General features: G+C 32.2%; 2 protein-coding genes across 5 annotated transcripts in view; one reads left to right on the forward strand and one right to left on the reverse strand.

Moving 5' to 3' along the window:
* Window positions 1–20991, forward strand: part of LOC139524341 (multidrug resistance-associated protein 1-like) — a 93358-nt gene that overhangs the window by 54380 nt on the left and 17987 nt on the right. For all 4 annotated transcript variants that reach the window (XM_071319105.1, XM_071319107.1, XM_071319106.1 and 1 more), the window contains 5 exons: window positions 761–862; window positions 1648–1794; window positions 2111–2269; window positions 3597–3763; window positions 4601–4795. In XM_071319105.1, the coding sequence (XP_071175206.1) occupies window positions 761–862; window positions 1648–1794; window positions 2111–2269; window positions 3597–3763; window positions 4601–4795 (770 nt within the window). The remainder of the gene's footprint in view (window positions 1–760; window positions 863–1647; window positions 1795–2110; window positions 2270–3596; window positions 3764–4600; window positions 4796–20991) is intronic.
* On the reverse strand, window positions 11108–20751 carry LOC139522609 (uncharacterized). Its single transcript, XM_071316075.1, has one exon. It carries the CDS (start codon window positions 19193–19195, stop codon window positions 11108–11110), a length of 8088 nt encoding a protein of 2695 aa, XP_071172176.1. The 5' UTR covers window positions 19196–20751.

Raw genomic sequence — 20991 nt, forward strand, 5'->3', positions numbered from 1 at the left:
ATTTTTATGCCCCACCTACGATAGTAGAGGGGCATTATGTTTTCTGGTCTGTGTGTCCGTTCGTCTGTCTGTCTGTCTGTCCGTCTGTACGTTCGTCCGTCCGTTCGTTCGTCCGTCCGTTCGTTCGTCCGTCCATTCATTCGACCGTCTGTCCCGCTTCAGGTTAAAGTTTTTGGTCAAGGTACTTTTTGATGAAGTTGAAGTCCAATCAACTTGAAACTTAGTATACATGTGCCCTATGATATGATCTTTCTAATTTTAATGCCAAATTAGAGAATTTATTCCAATTTCACGGTCCACTAAACATAGAAAATGATAGTGCGAGTGGGGCATCTGTGTACTGTGGACACATTCTTGTTTTTTTATATTATATATAACTTATGTACTCAGTTTGGTATAATATTTTGGGACATAAAAATAGTAAATAATTTTAAATATTTTTTTTTGTTTTTGATAAATAATCTCTATTCATATGAGGATGATTGATCAAAATATGTAAATTAAAATATTTAATTTGAATGTTTTAAAGAGTTCATATGTGTCTATCCAGATAAAATGAATGTTGTTTGACTATACTATGACAACCTTTCAAAAAGTTAAAAGAAATCTTTTCATGTGATCATGAAATATGAAATTATGATTTCCTTAAAGCACACACACACATGACTTTGTGAAATCCATGTACTTGACATCAAATGTTTGTGTTCTCTATCCATGAAATTGGTACCTACATTGTCATATGAATCCTAACTGATTACAGGTAACAAGTGCATTAAACTCGTTAGTGAGGAATTCCAGTGATCTAGAAACCAATGTTGTATCTGTAGAAAGACTTAAAGAATATGCTGAAGTAGAAACAGAGGTAGGGATATTGTATTTTGTGTTTTGTTTTGTTTTTGCTATTTGTTAAGCAACCCCTTTTTTCCCGACATTAAGTGTTACCCTTGTAAAATACTTAAATACATCCCAAAGTTGGTTTCCCCTCTCTAACTTTAGTTTGCTTTAACTAAATGTTATGAAACTTTTACACAATACTTATTACCTCAAAACACAGATCAAGTACAAATTTGGGTGGTTTCTCTTTCACCATTTGTAAGTTATGTCCCTTTATAACATTATATGCAAGCTGTGGCATCATCTGTGTCCATGATTCTTCATTTATTTCATTTTGTTCTATTTTTAAGATTTAGATTTTAAAACATTATATGCATAATTTAAAAAAAAAGTAAAAATAACAGATTTATAGTTGACGAAAGTTTTATGATGAAATAGTTGTATGAAAATGCATATTGAAGTCTTTAAAATGACAAACAAAATTTGTTTGGAGTTTAGGGATAATCTAAAAATATTTTACTTACAATGTATGTACCAAGTCTGGACCATGCTTGTCAATGGTCTGTTCAATGTGATTTTTGATAAACTTTAAGTCAACATATTAGAACACTTTTCTTTTAAGAATATATCCATGAAGTTTCTTTTTAATTTTACAGGTTGTATAAACCTTTTAACTACTCTTGAAAAATTGACTCATGCTTGATTTAATTACAGCAGTATTATATTCTTGTACTGTGCCTTACTTCCAGTTAGAAGGGTAAAACTGTGTTCGTCCATCAAGTTATATTTTAATTTACAATTTTTTTGTTATAGGCTGAATGGATCAGACCATTCAGGAGACCACCACATGATTGGCCAAACACTGGAGCCTGTAACTTCATAGATTATAAAACTAGATACAGAGAAGGATTGGACCTAGTTATCAGGGGTATATCATGTCAAATCCTAGGAGGAGAAAAGGTAACTATTCTATATCTATGAGAAAAAAAAATACTTGTAATATGAGATCTACAAATTTAGCTATAAAATTTCTTGCCTTTCTTGAAAGATTAAAATTTTGACTTAAGAAATATTATGGTGAGAATCTGTAATTCAACTGCTTACATTGCTAAGATAACATTATGAAATTGAAGAATTAAAAAAAAAATTGTAATGATACAAGAAAATTTTAGCCCATTTATATACAAAAAGTTCTTTTTATAGAAAATTTGAATTACTATTGGAATCCAATTAAGCTATGTTGCATTATATATTTTTGATATATTTATGTTTTTAGGTTGGAATAGTGGGGAGAACAGGGGCAGGTAAATCTTCCTTGATGATGGCATTGTTCAGACTTATAGAAGCTTCTGATGGTAGTATTGTTATTGATGGACAGAGAATATCAGATATGGGTCTTCATGATCTACGTAGCAAGCTTACCATCCTACCTCAGGTATGTAGTATTGTTATTGATGGACAGAGGATATCAGATATGGGTCTTCATGATCTACGTAGCAAGCTTACCATCCTACCTCAGGTATGTAGTATTGTTATTGATGGACAGAGGATATCAGATATGGGTCTTCATGATCTACGTAGCAAGCTTACCATCCTACCTCAGGTATGTAGTATTGTTATTGATGGACAGAGGATATCAGATATGGGTCTTCATGATCTACGTAGCAAGCTTACCATCCTACCTCAGGTATGTAGTATTGTAATTGATGGACAGAGAATATCAGATATGGGTCTTCATGATCTACGTAGCAAGCTTACCATCCTACCTCAGGTATGTAGTATTGTTATTGATGGACAGAGGATATCAGATATGGGTCTTCATGATCTACGTAGCAAGCTTACCATCCTACCTCAAGTATGTAGTATTGTTATTGATGGACAGAGGATATCAGATATGGGTCTTCATGATCTACGTAGCAAGCTTACCATCCTACCTCAGGTATGTAGTATTGTTATTGATGGACAGAGGATATCAGATATGGGTCTTCATGATCTACGTAGCAAGCTTACCATCCTACCTCAGGTATGTAGTATTGTAATTGATGGACAGGGAATATCAGATATGGGTCTTCATGATCTACGTAGCAAGCTTACCATTTTACCTCAGGTATAGTATTAAAATACAATTATCACTTCATTTACAAACAAAACTCATTTATTTTTCATTTACATTAAAGAGACTTAACTTGCTCCTGATAAAGTTAAGATAATTTTCAATATGTAAAATAAAGATTAAAAAGTAAAATAAAGTTGCAATATGTTTTAACTTTATTACACAGATGCCTTTCAATGAAAATTTTTGGGTTAAGAATCAAAACACTATGATACTAACTTGGTTTCTAAGTCTTCCAAGGTTCATCACTACTTTTGAGATACATGAAATATAGTGCATTGATTATTGATTATTATTTACATCCTATCCAACAACAGTTCCAGAATTATATCAATTAAACATATCCCCAGATATTCAAGTTACAAAATGATGTTATACATATTCAGAAAATTACATAACTTGTGCAAGGTGCAGGAATCTAATATATGGTCTTAAAATATCAACGTTATCTTAAACAAATGGAGTTATCTTCCTTTGTCCAGAACTGTAGTTGAATCAACTACAAAGACACCTTTAAACAATTCAATATTTAATTTTTACTTCCCAGTGATAAATTTACCATTCAATGAGTCTAAGCACTTTGATTATATGAAAATAGAAGATCATTTGTATGCCTTGAATTTGTTTTAAACAAACCATGTTTTTACAGGATCCTGTGTTATTTTCTGGTTCACTGAGAATGAACCTTGACCCCTTTGATCAGTATACTGATAGCCAAATATGGACGTCCTTGGAGCATGCTCATTTGAAGAAATTTGTATCTGAGTTACCAGAGAGACTGAGTCATGAATGTGGAGAAGGAGGAGGAAGCTTAAGGTGCGTTTGACTAAGATGTAATTTATACTCTGTAGCTTATACCTTGGTCATCTTTAAAGTGATACCTTAGCATTATGTGTTATGTTACATGGCCTAGACAGGGAGGAATAATATTTCCAGCTATGATTTTGACAAAAAATTAATAAAATCCCATAATGAAATGGTATTTAATGATCACTGTGATATGATTTTCTCTGATACTGTCAATTGAGTCAACTTATGCAGAGGCAGCTTAATCTTAAGTGAATCCCAATTTCATTTGCTAAACAGAACAATTACTGTTTTGAAGTACTTATTATAACGCCAGACCTATGATAGAAGTGATCAAATTGTGTTCTGGTTTGTCTGTTAGTTTGTTTCTTTATTCCGTATGAGATTAAAGTTTTGGTTAAAAGTGGGAACCGTAAAGTAGCCCGTCAACTTTGTTAGTTTACCATAAAATAAGTCATGGTCACATCATCTTGAATGTTAGTACATATATTCATTTTGATGTGAACTCTCTAAGATATGATAAATTATCGTTTTGAAATTGATGCAGTGCGAGACAAATCCAACATGATGTCCAATGGACATATTGTTGTTTGTACCTGTCAAAGAAACTTGAATTTGTATCTATTTTGATACTTGTTTACATATTTTCTCAAATGCAACAACCATGCATTTTCAGTATGTAAAAATATAACAAGACAAATTGAAAAGCTAACTTCATGTAGATCAGATATTGATATGATTTCAGCAGGTATGAAAAGAAAAATGGTCTTACTCCAATGAAATTTAATTTTAAAAATAAATTACATGTTTATTTAATTAAGGTCTTTTTTGCTTATTTGCTTTTAGTGTTGGTCAAAGACAACTTATTTGTTTAGCGAGGACATTGTTACGTAAAACAAAGATTTTAGTTTTGGATGAGGCTACTGCTGCTGTCGACATGGAAACAGATGAGTTAATACAGAAAACAATCAGAGAAGAATTTAAAGACTGTACAATATTAACTATAGCACATCGTCTCAATACTATTCTAGATTATGACAAGTAAGTTGATTATCATAGAAGTAAAATAGTTAATGTGGAGACATTTATTTTTTTGTGGGTACCAATTTTAGTGGATATTTATTTTTGTTGTTTTGGCAAAGTCTGCATACATTCCTTTAGAAAATTCTGTAATTCATCGAACATTAAAATGGTGGTTTCCCTGTACTTACGAAGTCTACAAAAATTGGTATCCGATGAATATTAATGAATCCATAGTTGGTCAATTTACATTTTGACCCGATTTGTGCTTACTATGTGCAATACAATGGAAGTAGCTCATGGAGCAGGAGCTGTTTTCCCTTTTGAAGCAACTGAGACCACCCTAAGTTTTTATGCCCCACCTACGATAGTAGAGGGGCATTATGTTTTCTGGTCTGTGCCTCCATTCATTCGTTCGTTTGTCCGTCTGTGCGTCCGTTTGCTTCAGGTTAAAGTTTTTGGTCAAGGTAGTTTTTGAAGAAGTTGAAATCCAATTATTTTGAAACTTAGTATACATGTTCCCCATGATATGATCTTTCTAATTTTAATGCCAAATTATAGTTTTGACCCAAATTTCGTGGTCCACTGAACATAGAAAATGATAGTGCGAAGTTCAGGTTAAAGTTTTTGGTCAAGGTAGTTTTTGATGAAGTTAAAGTTACATCAACTTGAAACTTGGTACACATGTTCCCTATGATATGATTTTTCTAATTTTAATTCCAAATTAAAGGTTTAACCCCAATTTTCACGGTCCACTGAACATAGAAAATGATAGTGCGAGTGGGGCATCCGTGTACTATGGACACATCTTGTTTGTCCAGGTTTATGTTGTAGACTTTAGTATTCTATGTAGTTTTGTATTTTCATGGCCTTTCATTTTTGCCATAGCACTGTCAATTTCCAATGTTGTCCTCTCACCGTTTTTAACAACAATTTAAATGAAGATCTAAATCAATATTCGACTAAGATTTAAAGAGTTTTATGAGCAGTAAGAAAAGATAGATTTTGTTTCTTATTTAATTTTCAAACTGAATGACTTTGAAAAAAAATTGAAAAATAGAAAATATGAACCTGGTTTATTCATCAAACTTTAATTTTAATTTTTCATAACAATTGTTATGCTGTTTCAACACCCTGTAGAGACTAAAAATAGATATCATGTGTGAGTCCTATTTTTATTCAATTTTCCTTATTAAGATGTTATAATTAATATAATACATAGTAACATGACAACTACATGAGTCATTTCCGAACCACAATATGACAGATTGTTATTGACATTATTTGTTTACATCTCAATAATCTACATGTTCCGTCACAGACCAGGTGTCAACAATGTACATAAGTGGTGATTTATAGGTGTACATGGAAATTCTCTATTGTCACTCCACAGATTAATTATTTTACATGGTCATTGTCTTTTAGGGGGGGGGGGGGGATTTTTTCTAATTTTTGATTAATTCCTTAATTTCTTGCTTCAAAGGATAGTAAGAATGAAAACAAAAAGTAAAACATTTAAACTTATTTTTTTGTCAGTCCATGGAAATTCTTTATAGTCACTCCGCAGATTAATTATTTTACTTGGTCATTATTTTTTTTTTTGGGGGGGGGGGGGGGGGGGGGTTAAACTTGCTTAATTTCTTGCTTCAAAGAAAGATTAAAATGTAAACAATAAGTAAAACATTTAAACACATTTTTTTGTTGGATCGTTAAATTTTTTATTTCCATCTTAGACTTTTATTTTGATTGATTTTGGACAATAAAGACAAATTATGTAGTTTATAAATTAATAGGATAATTTCTGCCTTGGTTGTTAAAGTACTGGTAGTATCCAATGACTAGTCAAATCCTTTGACAGGTACAAACAAGAATAAGTGTCCATTTAGCTCTATGTCCTACTCATCATCATAACTTTAATTCAGCATATTTCAGAAAGATGCATTCCAAGGGTTTTGAAATCACTTTTATACATATTCATTAAGCCAACTAGCATTTCGTTCGTTCGTCTGTCCCTCCCTCTTTAGGTGAAAGTTTTTGGTCGAGGTAATTTTTGATGAAGTTGAAGTCCAATCAACTTGAAACTTACAGGTAGTAACATGTTCCTTATGATATGATCTTTATAATTTTAATGCCAAATTAGACCTTTTAACCCATTTTCACGGTCCACTGAACATAAAAAATTATAATGCTGATGGGGCATCAGTTTACTAGGTACTAGGTACTCATTCTTTATAGTCACTCCACAGATTGATTATTTTACATGATCATTTTTTTTAGGGGGGGGGTTAATTTCTTAATTTCTTGCTTCAAAGGAAAGATTGGAATCAAAACAAACAGTAAAACATTTAAACATTTTTTTTGTTGATCATTAAGTAATTTATTTTTATCTTTGACTTTTATTTTGATTGATTATAGACAATAAAGACAAATTACGTTGTTTACAAATTGTTATGATGATTTCTGCCTTGGTGGTTAAAGTAGTGTTAGTATCTAATGTCTTTTTCTCAAATGATGCATTCCACAGGTTTTGAAATCTGTTTTATATGTAAAAAATTGTATACATTAAGCCAAGTAGCCTTTCAAGTCCAAAAGAGATGTATAATTATTTCTCATGAGACATATATGCTAATAATTAAGTTTTACATGTCCATGAATGTTCTTTAAAAATTGTAGAACCTGCCCTTTATAATGAACTTTTCAGGCTTATTTGATATAAGGGGTTGTTCTTTGTTGTTTTTATGTTATCGGTTCATCTATATTAAGTTCTTTTCAATATTGATATAGAAGCTGTTACAAATAAAAGTCACTACTTTTCTTAGAGGGGGATGGACCTCTATCTGGACTCCAGAATAGGATGTTTTTAAGCTCAGGATTTCAAGATTGATCCTTTTGGGATCCAGAAATCTTTTTTTCAAATTTCAGGATGTCAGGATTTACTTTTCTTGAAATTCATGACCTCAGGATTTCATGTTTTTAAGCTGGGATTTCAGGATCAGGACCCCACCACCCCCCCTCCCCCCTTTCATCTTACATAATAAAAAAGGCTAGTAGAGGCCAGTATACAAATTGGTGGACTTTAATTTATAATTTATTCAGGAAACATTCTCATAAAATGTTTTAAAGGTTGTGGTACAAGTTGAAGCTATTACAAGTATTAATACAAGGAAGAATTTTGACACACATTTGGTTACAGTGTAAAGCATTCAATCACATCTTTGGTATTAACATAAGTCAGTATTTAAATTTAATTAATTTGACCTACAATTTATGATTGACTCTTGATTATTTTTGTTTTTATACACACTCTTGATTATTTTTGTCTTTACGGAGTAGGAGCCAAATAGGTTGACATGTTTTATCAGACTGAAAATGTATCATGACTTTGTTGATTAATGCTTTTAATAGAGGTTTTCTGTTTTGAGTATTAGAAGGTTCATTCTATTCCCTTCAGAGTTGCAATCAGAAAGTAAAATGTGGATCACTGTATACATTAAGGAATACACGACATTTCAACATGATTAACATGATTATCCATGTTGGTACAATATCAAAATAAAACTAGTATCTCAATTGTTTGTAAAACAATTGAAAGGTCTTTCCTGTAAAATTGTTGTTTTCGTATTGTGCTTTGTACGACATTTCGTTTGATATACGACAAGCAAACCTCCTAAAACTTTGCACTTTTTACACTTAATTACCTCATCCGCCTACATTTTCATGATCGAAAGTATGATGTACGTTATGTAGACTTGATGATCGTTCATTTGATATGCGACAACGCAATGTTCTAGAAAGTTTGATTTTTGCACTTAATAAGCCCATTCAACTAATTTTTGGAGGACAGGAATTTGATATTTGAAATGTACACGTTATGACCTTTCATTTGATATACAACAACCTTATCTTAAAAGAAAATGTTTTGCACTCAATGACCCCATCCAATCCATTTTTTTGGGGACGTCAATTTGATATTTGAAATGTATATATTATGGCCTTTTATTTGATATGCTACAACCAAACCATCTGAAAAGTTTGAATGTTTTGCACTAAATGACCCCACCCTTCCCACTGGCGTGAAAAGGGGGTTTGAAATTTTTATTTTTGAGTAGAGCTCAATAGGACCTTCAATTTGATATATCAAATGACCCCATTCGGCAAAGAGCCCAAAATGATGCAATATCAATTATATAAATAGAACTTACAAAGTCAATGCAAAACATGAAAATTTCAATGTAATTTTTTGGTGTTTTTTTTTACAAGGAATGTTTTTGTTATTTGGTCAAACATATAACCATGTTAAACTCTTCAATTTCAGATAATATCAGGTGGTAACCTGTTGTTGCTTCAAAAATACATGCCTCCGCTCGCAAAACTTAAACCTTAATTATCTCTAAAACTACAGCAGATATCTCAAATCTGTTAAGTGATAAAAGATCTGCAGTTGAAGAACAACATTGTAGAAAAAATGTCAAAAGGTCAAGGTCATAGTACACTTTGAAGGTCAAGGTTAAATTTCATCATGACCTGAAATTGAAGATGAAGGTCCCAAGTCTCTACGACTTCCGGTTTTTAAATTTAAATTTAAGCGTAAAAAAGTTTTTCAATCTACGACCAGTTACCTTATGTGCAAATGAAAGGTCACTTAATAAAGATTATTGGTGAAGGACTTCTGTCTTGATAACTTCCTGTTCCCGAAATATAGTTTGCATGCGGAAGTTATACTCAATCTTGAGAAATGAATATTTTTAATATCAAATAAATCAGTACAAACTAAAATGAATCATGTACAATAAAATGACATAGTGGATAGAATAAATGAATTGATTATAAATGATATATTTATACGAATTTATAAGGCATACAAAACAAATAATATCGATAACCCTGTTTCATTCACCCCTCTAGGAATATGATTGCCTTGTCTCTTAGCATTTTGACAATATCAAATTTTGAGTATTTAGTCACAATAACACATAGTTTTAACTAATAGTCATTGAATGATCACAACTGTACATTGTTACAGCTGTTTGACACAACTGCCATTCCACAAAAAGTAATTATCAGTATTCATATCATACAAAATTCATCATAATAACCCTAATTATTAATCATGAAATCCCATATTATAACTATTACAGCTGAGTCAGATCACCATTTACGATAAAACTATTAATTACACATTTCCAGTATTTATTTCAATTGCTTCATGATAACTGTAAAAAGTTGGTACAATCCTTACACAATATGAATTAATACCTTTCACATACACATGATCAATCAATGTACCCTTTTCTGTTGTTGGTTCCGTAATAATCTGGACATACCCATTTGATTTCATAAAACTTTCGACATATCTTTCTTCTTTTAAGATATCCTGGTTGAAATCACCAACAATTATAGATTTATCTGAAATACTACTAATTTGATTTAAACATACCTGCCAACTTTTGAAAATGCCCATGGGGGTTTTCGCGTGCGACAACAATTTCAAAGGTTACAATTCTTTGCGACGACTATTTTGCGCGTGCTGTTATGTGGTCTACAAAAAGTGTCATATTTGTAAGATGAGCTTACATGCCTTTTTCTTAAATTTATTTGCATGATTCTGGTTATAATATCAGCAGAAAATATGAACAAGTAGCAGACCAGTAATTATTTTAAGTGTAAGGATACAAAATAGTAGTTGACTTACAATTCAAAATTATACACAAAGAAGGACCTTTATCAGGTTGGTAATAACACCTAGGGATACCCCCTCAATGTAAGGACATTAAAAACCACTTTTTAAGTACAGATGAGCACACATTCATATTATTTGTAGAAACTTTTCCCAAAGAACTATACATCTTATGCCTTATCTGGTATTATATGGTCAACACATAGATTTAGATATGTTCTTTGCCTTATATCTTCTTTATTATTCAAAATAATAGGACCCTTCATTTAGAAAAGCTGTTCCAAATATAATGTCTTAATTTCCCATTTTTTAGTTAATAAATCTTCATTTTTCTATTTTATTAATTTTTACAAGAGTAACCCCTTGACTAAGGGTAGTCCTTCATTTAAGTGATTCCTCATGTTGATGTGGGGGAGGGGGGGTTCCATGTGAAAAATAATGAATAGTACATTATACTTAAAATGATTAAATACATAAATAAAATTATGACTTATGTAACTGTAATGTTAATAAATTAATTAGTGAATAAACTACTGTTTATTATCTACATGGTAGTACTGCATCATTGAAATTTGTCAATCAGCCATGCTTTTATTCTTATTCTGTGTAAGAACCTCCTTGCAGTTGAAAAATCATTTGCCATGTTCACGTTTTTGCTATTCTGACCACCAACAAACAGAGGAATACAGCACAAGTTCAATATCTAGCATGTTAGAATAATCTTGAGAGAAAACGTTTTTGATTGGCTGATTAATTTGATCATGAGAAACATACAATTTGATTGGCTGAACACGATTGTCCGCCATTGGACAAAGTTCAAAATCGGGAACAACAATATTTTTCGTGTAGATTTTCACCAAATCGTGTTTTAGAGGGTTTTTCTGGAACACGATCGTGCAATCGTGACAAAGGGTCAAAATCGTGTAGTACACGCCTAAATCGTGAAAGTTGGCAGGTATGTTTAAAACTAATCCAAGCTGTTTTACAAAAATCTTTACATTATACTTTTGCGTTCTATAAACTGTAACAACGATCGTGTCTGTTTCCATTATTCTAAAACCAATACATTCAATGTTTCTTATGTCAAAATTTATATGTTCAAAATCAATACCATTTTTGGAAAAATAGCCTACTCCTCCATTTTTCATCTGTTTTATTGTTCGAAACATTTCATTGTCGTTATTGAAAACATCATTTCTACATACATGAAGAAAGCCATAGTTATCCAGTTTAACATACTGATCATTTGATGTTAACCATGTTTCAGTCAAACATATAAAGTCAGCTCGTACCATATCACTGTTTACCTTCAAATCACTAATATGAGGCACCAACCCTTGGATATTATGGTATGCAATTGTCATTTGATGTTCCTTCAAGATATTAACAACAGGCGCAGATGCAGTTCTCATAGAAAATAATTGCATTGATGCTAAACCAGCTTCAATATCAGGGTCTGCATATATTTTCGCACTTAGAGATTCATTGTTCATTTCAGAAATAAATAAACCTTTATTTGAAGTTACTCTACTAAGAGCTACATAGCTTTGTCCAAATGTAAAACATTTACTCAAATCAACTGCTACTTCGGACACAGTTAATCCTTGGACTTTATGAGCTGTACAGCCAAATGCTAACTTTAACGGATATTGTTTTCTTACACCACTCGCAAATGACAAATCTTCTGAGCACCGAACTAAACCTACACACCTATTACCACTTATAATTTTTTGCTCTTTTGCACTTTTACCTACATTGTCATCATCAAACTGAATATATATCATTTCTGGAAGATAATTGCCAGCAGTAATGATTTTTTGTACTGTTCCCATGACTCCATTCACTAATCCATCTTTAATATCTTGATTTCTGATTAACATTATACGGGCACCCACCGCTAATAGAATTGACGGTGGTAGTTGGATATCACTACTATTGTAAAAAGAAGACTTTCTTTTCAATGTTCCTGTAGTCTTATCCTTTTCGTAATCTTCAGCTTCTAGCAATACAGGGTCAGAAAAATATTTCATTATCATACTATTATTAAACTGTTGAACTTCAGCGTTTGTTGCGAAAATGTGTAATATGCGATCTGGTGCTTCTTTCATGCAATGTTTTAGTAATGTAAAATCATCAAGTTCAATTATCTCATTTTTCTTCTTAATTCTTAATCTATTCAACATTTCGGCAAATGTTTTGTCGTCTTTTTGTCGCATTATTTCTCGCAGTTCAGCTACCTTGAACAATTCATTCCACAAGTAATTCAACGGATTAGAAGGATCGTTAACATACAGTTTATCACTTTTTTTCGATTTTACAGGGGGTAACTGATAAAAATCACCAACTGCTATAATAGAGACACCTCCAAATAAACAAGTTTCAGGTTTTTTCTTGATTTGCCTTAATCTTTCATGAACAAAATACAAAAGACGTTTATTAACCATAGATATTTCATCGATGATAAGTACCTGTAGGTTGTCCAGTTTAGATCGTAATGTGTTTAATTTATCCTCACTCAATGTCGCATGATCCTTTGATAATGACTTGAATATTGACAGACAACTATGAATAGTCATTCCATTAATGTTAAATGCGGCGGTGCCTGTAGGTGCTGTCAGAAGTACACTTACGTCATCTGGATTGCATAAGGTTGGTGCAAGAATTCTAGATATCTCAAAATACAGACACTTGATTAAGCGACTCTTGCCTGTTCCAGCGCCACCAGTAATGAAAACGTAAAAAGGATCAACATGTTTTCCATTTGCCTTTTCAAGACACCAATGTCTGATATCAAAGAAAATCTGTTTTTGATTTTCATTCATACTTCTTAACATCGGTATTATTTCCTGATTAGAAAACACCGTAGACCTAATCGGTAAATTAAATTCTTTCTCAACTTCACGGTTTAAATCTGGAACATTATTTTCAATGATTTCATCATCATTGACACTTCCGTTTTCTGATCCTTCAATACCACACATAACCCTTTCGCTTTCTGATTCTGAACATAATTGAGCCCATGCATCTTCATGTGATCCGTTTTCCTCTAACTTTTCAATAGCTTCTTCTATAGAACTTGATGTCTTTACATATGAAGACATATTATGATCTACAGTATCTTTCACTGCTAGCAAACTATTACTATTCAAGAATTTAACATGCCCACGCTTGTAAAAGTCTTCATAAGTTTCAAACATGGACGGCTTCAATTGGTCTTCATTTTTAAAAGGTAAAAATAATTGCAGAATACTTTGATAGTATTTTTCTGGCACCTTGTCGACCGTAAATCGAGGATATCTGATAATTCCAGAAGATGTTCTTGTCAATTTCCTGATATAACCAAAATCATTTTTCAATTTGAAAGTTGTGTCTTTGTTTATCTTTTTAGGCACTTGAGATTCAGTTAAAACATTAAACTTTGAACAGAAATCTGCCAAACACATTTCATTAAACATGTCGATGTCTGGCTTGGCTTTATAAATGTCATTTTTATTTCTCATCCATAATTTGTTTTCATCAGAATGATTTTCAACCTCATCCCCGTCATGCTGTTGTTGTCTGCTTTTTGATTCGACTTTCTTTTTCAGTTGTTGAAGAGGAATCGATAATCTACAAGGATTGTCACCCACGGGGATAAATTCAACTTTTCGAGAACATTCTTTCATCCTCAATCCAGTTACACGAAACACTGCTTCTTGTGCACTGATCTCTCTATGGTGAAGATAGGCAGATCCAACTTTTTTCATGGTTTGTTGTGCACTTAAATTTCCGTCTGCTGCTTCACATTTTGTTTGTTGAAGTAACATTCCTAATTCCCTTTCAGATTTGCTTATATAACTTATAATGTATACAACGCATGAAAATACATCTAAAACAAACTGAATATCCATATTGGCATCCCATGCTCTCAGTAAATGTGCATTATATTGATTTGTAAAACATTCCGTCTTCTTTCTTTTTAATACAATAGTGTTCCTGGAAGTAACATGTTGAAAGCATTTTTCAAATTCCTTTTGTGATAGCCCTGCTTTTTCAAATAGTTTCTCTGTGGATAGATCATCTAGTTCTGAATCTTTTATTTCTTTCCACACAGTTTCCAATTTATTTTTGCAAACTTTGATATCTGACTCGGTCAAGTCTTTTTCAGTGGTAGGTCGAGATATGAACGAATGCACAGAAGGAGGTCTTGGAAAATTGAATCTACAGTTCGTACCTTTCTTCTTGCAACTTTTCGAATGATGTTTACTATGCTGTTGTACAGCATTCACAATTTTATGAAGTTCGGGATCCACATCTACAGACGGTACGGAGCAAGTTATATATTTATCTACAAAATCGATAACTTTTTGATCTTCATCCTCTTCAAATTTAGGTGCATCTTCAATCCAAAATAAACAGTGAGTATGAGGAGAACCCCTTTGCTGAAACTCAACCCTGTAGAAATAGTCTTTTACTTTTCCAATAGGATGGGCATCTGACATAATAACTGTTTTTAAAAAGACATGAAATCTATGATCGAACATTCTGGCAGCTGTTACAGGATTACATCGGAGTATCTTACATTTCTCATCCCAACTTAATTCATCTGCATTGACAGCAATTCCTTGCTGCATCATTATCGATTCAACTATTTCTGACCACCTTAAATCAGCTGAAGAAAATGAACAGAAAAAAGCTGGTATTCCTATTTGTCTTATCATCGCCAAAACATCCTTCTGTGTCTTTTGCCAGAAAGGAGGGGTCCCTCTTATCGGCTTTAGAAATTTTATACCTTCATCACTTTTAAATAGTTGTTTCAAACCCTCACCTCTACAAATCATGTCGGATGTTACCTTTTTCCCTGTTCCGGTTTTAGAAAAATCTTTCCTTAAAGATATCTGTACATTAGACATAACCTTCTCCAATTCTGATAGATATTGACAAAAAAATATATACGACGTATCTCTTGCAAAACGATTTTCAACACTCAACAATCTCAAATTGAAATATCTCGAAGCAGATAACTTAAGATCTCTTTGATCAGTCAATGTATTTTTACCGGATGGATAATGACAGGGGAAAGTCTTTGATTCAATGCCTTCCTCTTTTAATACACGTATGGGGTTGTTTCCTTCTGCTGGTGCAACGTCAAATTCTTCATCAAAGTAACAATCTAAAACCTCTTGGCCAATATCTGCTGGTTGTAAACATGTATCTAACTGAATGCCTCTTAAACTTTCATTCAGATAACTTTCCTCAGCATTGGTATCGTTGTTTTTATCTGATACTTTATTTGAATCGTTTGCACTATCATTGACAACATCAGTTGATTGATTCTGTTCATTATTGGTTTCCATCCACTGACTGTTTAATTCTATATTTGCATACCATTTATTGTGCTTTCGTAAATAGTTGAAGGCTTTCTCCACATGTTTAATGTCCACAAATTCGTATTGAACATAACCTTTGTACTCTAATTTCCTCTTTAATTTTACTTTAACTAACAAATTATCGTCCACTGGTCTTGGCAATGTATTAGTTACTACTTTGACATCTGACGGGACCAAAACAACTGGTCCAATTATCCCTGCTTGATTACCTCTTGGCAAGTTCATTATTTTCTGGAAGGGTATATTGAGTGCTATCAAATGGCTTTCAAGTTTATTCAAATTACATAACTCATCAGGAACAGTTTCTAATTGCAAGTTATTGCAAAATGATTCAGGTGGTGTTAAACCTCTATGTAATTTTCTATGGCACGTATAACAAATCCAAAGTTTGTTCCTACTAGAAACTGCCAATAAACAATTTGATTTACATTCCCTGGAACACTTGTGAACATACTTCTCTGTAACGCATTTTTGTATCAGCTGTTGATCATAGTTTTCACATTTGCATTCTAAAACTTGGTTTTGAAATAAAAGTCTCAAACAGCAAGCGCAAACATATTCTGGTCCCTTCTTAATGGCATCTTTAAATGTTTGAACTACAACATCAATATGAGACTTTGCAACTTTGAATAATGATCTTTTTTCCTTAACTTTTTCAATCATGTTGTATCTATATATTTCATTATCTTTATATTTCTTTTTTCCGTTTTCAATCAAGGTGGCTCTATATGTTTCATTATTCCAGTAAGTTTCTTTACAGCATCTCTTTTTCTTGTCTCTTACTGTTTCATTTTGACAATATCGCATCTTTTCCAATTCTCGTCTTCTTTTTCTTCGAAGATCTGATAACTCGACATACGTTTCATTCGTCAATGTATTGTTACTATTTGTATCATCACAATTATTTCTTGATACGTCGAAATCATATTTATCCGATTTACAGTCTTTAATCTTACTCTTCTCTGGTAAATTATGTTTCTTATTTCCTTCAACATCCATAACAATTTCATAATGAGATGATTCTTCAACGTACTGTAAATAAATAGCTTCTTTGTCAATATCAATATCTTCATCTATTTGATGAGCAGAATATTTTATCCATTTGTTATCAGTAAATGTGTAAATATCCACTTGCATGAAATGTGCTGCCGCAAGAATTTCTAGTTCTGCTCCGTCAGTTTTTGGCTCTTTCAATTTTTGTTTTCTGGCATATTCCTCTGCGCTTTGATATGGATCACGAACAAAGGATGAGAGATCATTTGAAATATTCAATATGTGATCGACTACCTTGTTTCTAATTTGCATATGATATTCTTGTCTCTGTGAAATAGAAAACGATAATGCTCTAAATAAACTATTTCCATCAGATATTATTGATTTTGATTTAACAGGTTTACCCATATTGAGGGTCGCATATACACCTGAAGTTTCTTTGGTATTTTTATGAGAAATTTTGAATTTAGAACAAAGTTTTCGCTTTGTTTTATATCCAATGGGAACAAAATTTAAACCTGAAAATACGGTTGGGTCTAACATTTCCAAATCTGTATCTTCAACAACTTGGTTGGCATCAATGTTTGTTTCTCTATCATATTTAACGTTGTCATTTGAAACATTTACTTCAACTCCTCGTCTCCTTTTCTTTGTTAGATCTGTCATTTCAGTATGATCAACAATTTCAACAATTTCAATCGGGCATGTATTACTGTTTACATGATCAGCAGACATATTTCTTTGTAATTTGTCAAAATTTTCATTAATACCTTTACTATATTTACTTTTCTTTAATAGATGATTTTCCCTACTTTCTTCAACGCTAATAACAACTTCATAATGAAATGATTCCTCAACGTGTTTCAAATAGATTGCGTCATTTTCAACATCAATATGTTTATCTATTTGATGAGCAGAATATCTTATCCATTTGTTATTGATAAATGTGTAAATATCAGCTTGCATGAAATGTGCTGCTGCAAGAATTTCCAGTTCTGTTCCCCAAGTATTTGACTCTTTCATTTTCCGTTTGTTGACATATTCCTCTACATTTTCGTATGGGTGACGAACAAAAGATGTGAGATCTTTGGAAATGTGCAATATGTGATCGACTATCTTTTTTCTTATTTGCATATGATATTCTTGTCTCTGTGAAATAGCAAATGATATTGCTCTGAATAAACAATTTCCATCAGATATTATTGATTTTGATTTTACAGGTTTTCCCATATTAAACGTTTTATTTATATCTGCTGTTTTTTTAACATTTTTTTGAGAAATTTTGAATTTAGAACAAAGTTTTAACTTAGTTTTATATCCAATAGGAATATAATTTAAGTTTGAACATAAACATGATTCTAATATTTCTAAATCCTTGTCTTTAGCAACTTTTGTTTTGTCATTGTTTTGTTTCTTCTTTGTAAAACTCGTCTCTTTATCCTTCGAACAAATAGTTACATTAACACTTGTTATTTCAAATAACGACTGTGGATCATCTTGAACAAAATCTTTTAAAATATGATACAGATGGCAAATGTCTGTTAACTCAATAACTATACTGGAACCATTTTCACATGGTTTACCTTGCAAGTCTCTGGAATGTGAATCAAAGTAAAATATTCGAATTCCTTGCTTAATTACAAGACTTGTATACCCATTCACACTTATAAAACACCCATCAGCAACAATAAGGGCATTTTCAATTCCAATATTCAAAGGAAGAGCAAAAGGAAAATCAGCATCAATTTCACTGTCAATTGCATTTATTGAATCTCCAAAATTTACAACAAATGATGAATTAAATATTTTAATGCTAGTTGGCATTTCTGATACAAGCAAAAAATCCTTTACACCATGAAAAGAATCATATAAATTGTTCCCTTCAACTAGGATATTATTAATACGTGAAGTATTCCAATCTCTAACATTAATTATTTTACTATAGATAACAGCAGTAAAACAATTTGAAACACATTGTTTTCCTGCATTTATACCAAATCGTTTATCTCCTTGATGAAAACTCCCTTTTAGTTTAAATTTTGGAAGCACAAATTCATCAACATCATGATGTGTATCATATTCATCATATTTTGTTTCTTCATATTGTATATTCATTTTTTTTTCATCAAATTTTGCATTTTCATATTTCTTTTCATCATGTTCATTATATGTATTTGGTATCTGCCTTGCAATGTCATCTGATGAGGGTACTCTCGGTGGAGTACAAACCGATTTCCCAGAGTCAGTGTTCCGTGACATATCCGTAATCACTTGGATAGGCAGGGCATCGTTCGCCTGTCCTGCTTGACATATGTTACCATACTGGCAAGGTATCCTCGATGGAATACACTCCCACGGGGGACAGCCAGTGCAATTTAGCATATCCAAACTACTTTGGATAGACAGACTTCCCTCATTATCATACTGTGTTGTGCTTTGGTGATACAATGCGTGGTCATAGCTACATTTCTTTTCATTCGACTTTTTAATAAGGCTTCTTTTCTTTAACACCCCCTGAAATATATTGCAAACTATATGTACCAGAGACAGTATGGGTGATTATGAACAATGATGGACAATCGTAAAACTATAAATACGTATTCAAGAAGAATCATATGTTAAGTTTAAACTATGGTGATTTGCTAACAAAATATCATTTTGAAATTAAAAATAAAGATATTGCCTCATATTCATCCCAAAAATCAAGATTTTTGTCAAGTTAAACTTTTTGATTGCAACCAGACAAAATGATTTAAATGATACGGTTGTCAAGAAAATCAAAGTTTTTTAAATCACAACTTCACTCTTTTTAATGTCTTAGACATAGCAAATGGTATACATTTATACACCTTATCAGCAAAATCGTCCAACATCAGTGCTAACTCAATTAAAGCAAAACAAAACCACGCACCCGATTTTATCATTTCAGCAATGTTATTAGTTGGTCATAAATTAAAAAGAAAGATACACAGAAAAGACGTATTAAAAAAAGTTATGGTTTCGTTTTTCATACAATTAGTTCGGTGTCCTTACCAATATTTTTTCACATTTTCCAGTTTTCTCATCTAAACTGCCTGATGGTTCCATAATGAATCTAAAATAAACAACATTCCCTTCGCTTGAGTGAACGCTCTTCAAAGTAGTAGAACATGTCTCCGATAAACATATATACATTATTCTTATTAGAGCTTTCTTACAAATTGACGAAAGGTACGAACGAACGTAAAGGGATCACGTATTACATTTCTACAATAATAGTTAAAAGAGTCTTTGTTTTATCCGGTAAAACAGCTTTCTTTTCTAAATCAAATTTATCTTTAAAAAAGAGGCATATCGCAAATAATACACGCTTTTAATATCAGAAAATAAAGAAAAATAGTGTCAATACACTATATAACGTGCATTACGTTACCTACGTAAATCACGATTACATACATTTTCCGCCCGGGAATTGTTCAAGCACGAGTTTCACGAGTAATATTTTAATGGCATTATTGTAGTGCGTTAATCGTTTAACGACAAGGTTCACATTTATTCAAGTTTATTTTTTATGAGTACCGTTTCAGCAAATTTTCCACATGGATCATCGAGACTTGCAAAACACGGATGGTACAATGTGAAATAAATGTAGGAAAACAGATTTTGTGATAAAGTTTTTTTTTTAATTAATGTTATGGTAAATGACGAAAAGTAATGTGAATCTTGTGATCTCAGGCAACAAATGTGCAACTAATACTTTAATTGCAAATTCAGTTTAATATGAACGTAACAAAGTTCACACTGTTATGCTTGTATAATATACAAGCATTACTTGACTAAAAAACAGAGAAGAAAACCAAACAACAAGTTATGGGAGCAATAATTTAACTTCAAAAGGGGGAGTGGGTTATGGTTGTGGATTTAATAAGGACTATAGGCAAAACGCAGTTATACGCTAAATTAACTGTTCTACATGTATTGCTCTGGTGTATCATATATACACATTTAGGGGGGGGGGGGGGGGGGGGCAATGGATATTATCAGGGGAGAGGCGATGATTTAAAAGTTATGAAACGAGCACCAGCATATGGCATAGTATGAAGATCATCTTTTTTATTCATTTTCATTTTATTATTTTGAGCGTTGCAAATTCTAAATCAAGGTTTCCGAAGTATTTGTGTTTAGTTGTGGAAGAAGAC

The sequence above is a fragment of the Mytilus edulis genome, chromosome 5 (genome assembly GCF_963676685.1).
Source record: "Mytilus edulis chromosome 5, xbMytEdul2.2, whole genome shotgun sequence".
In the NCBI taxonomy this organism is placed as follows: Eukaryota; Metazoa; Mollusca; class Bivalvia; order Mytilida; family Mytilidae; genus Mytilus; species Mytilus edulis.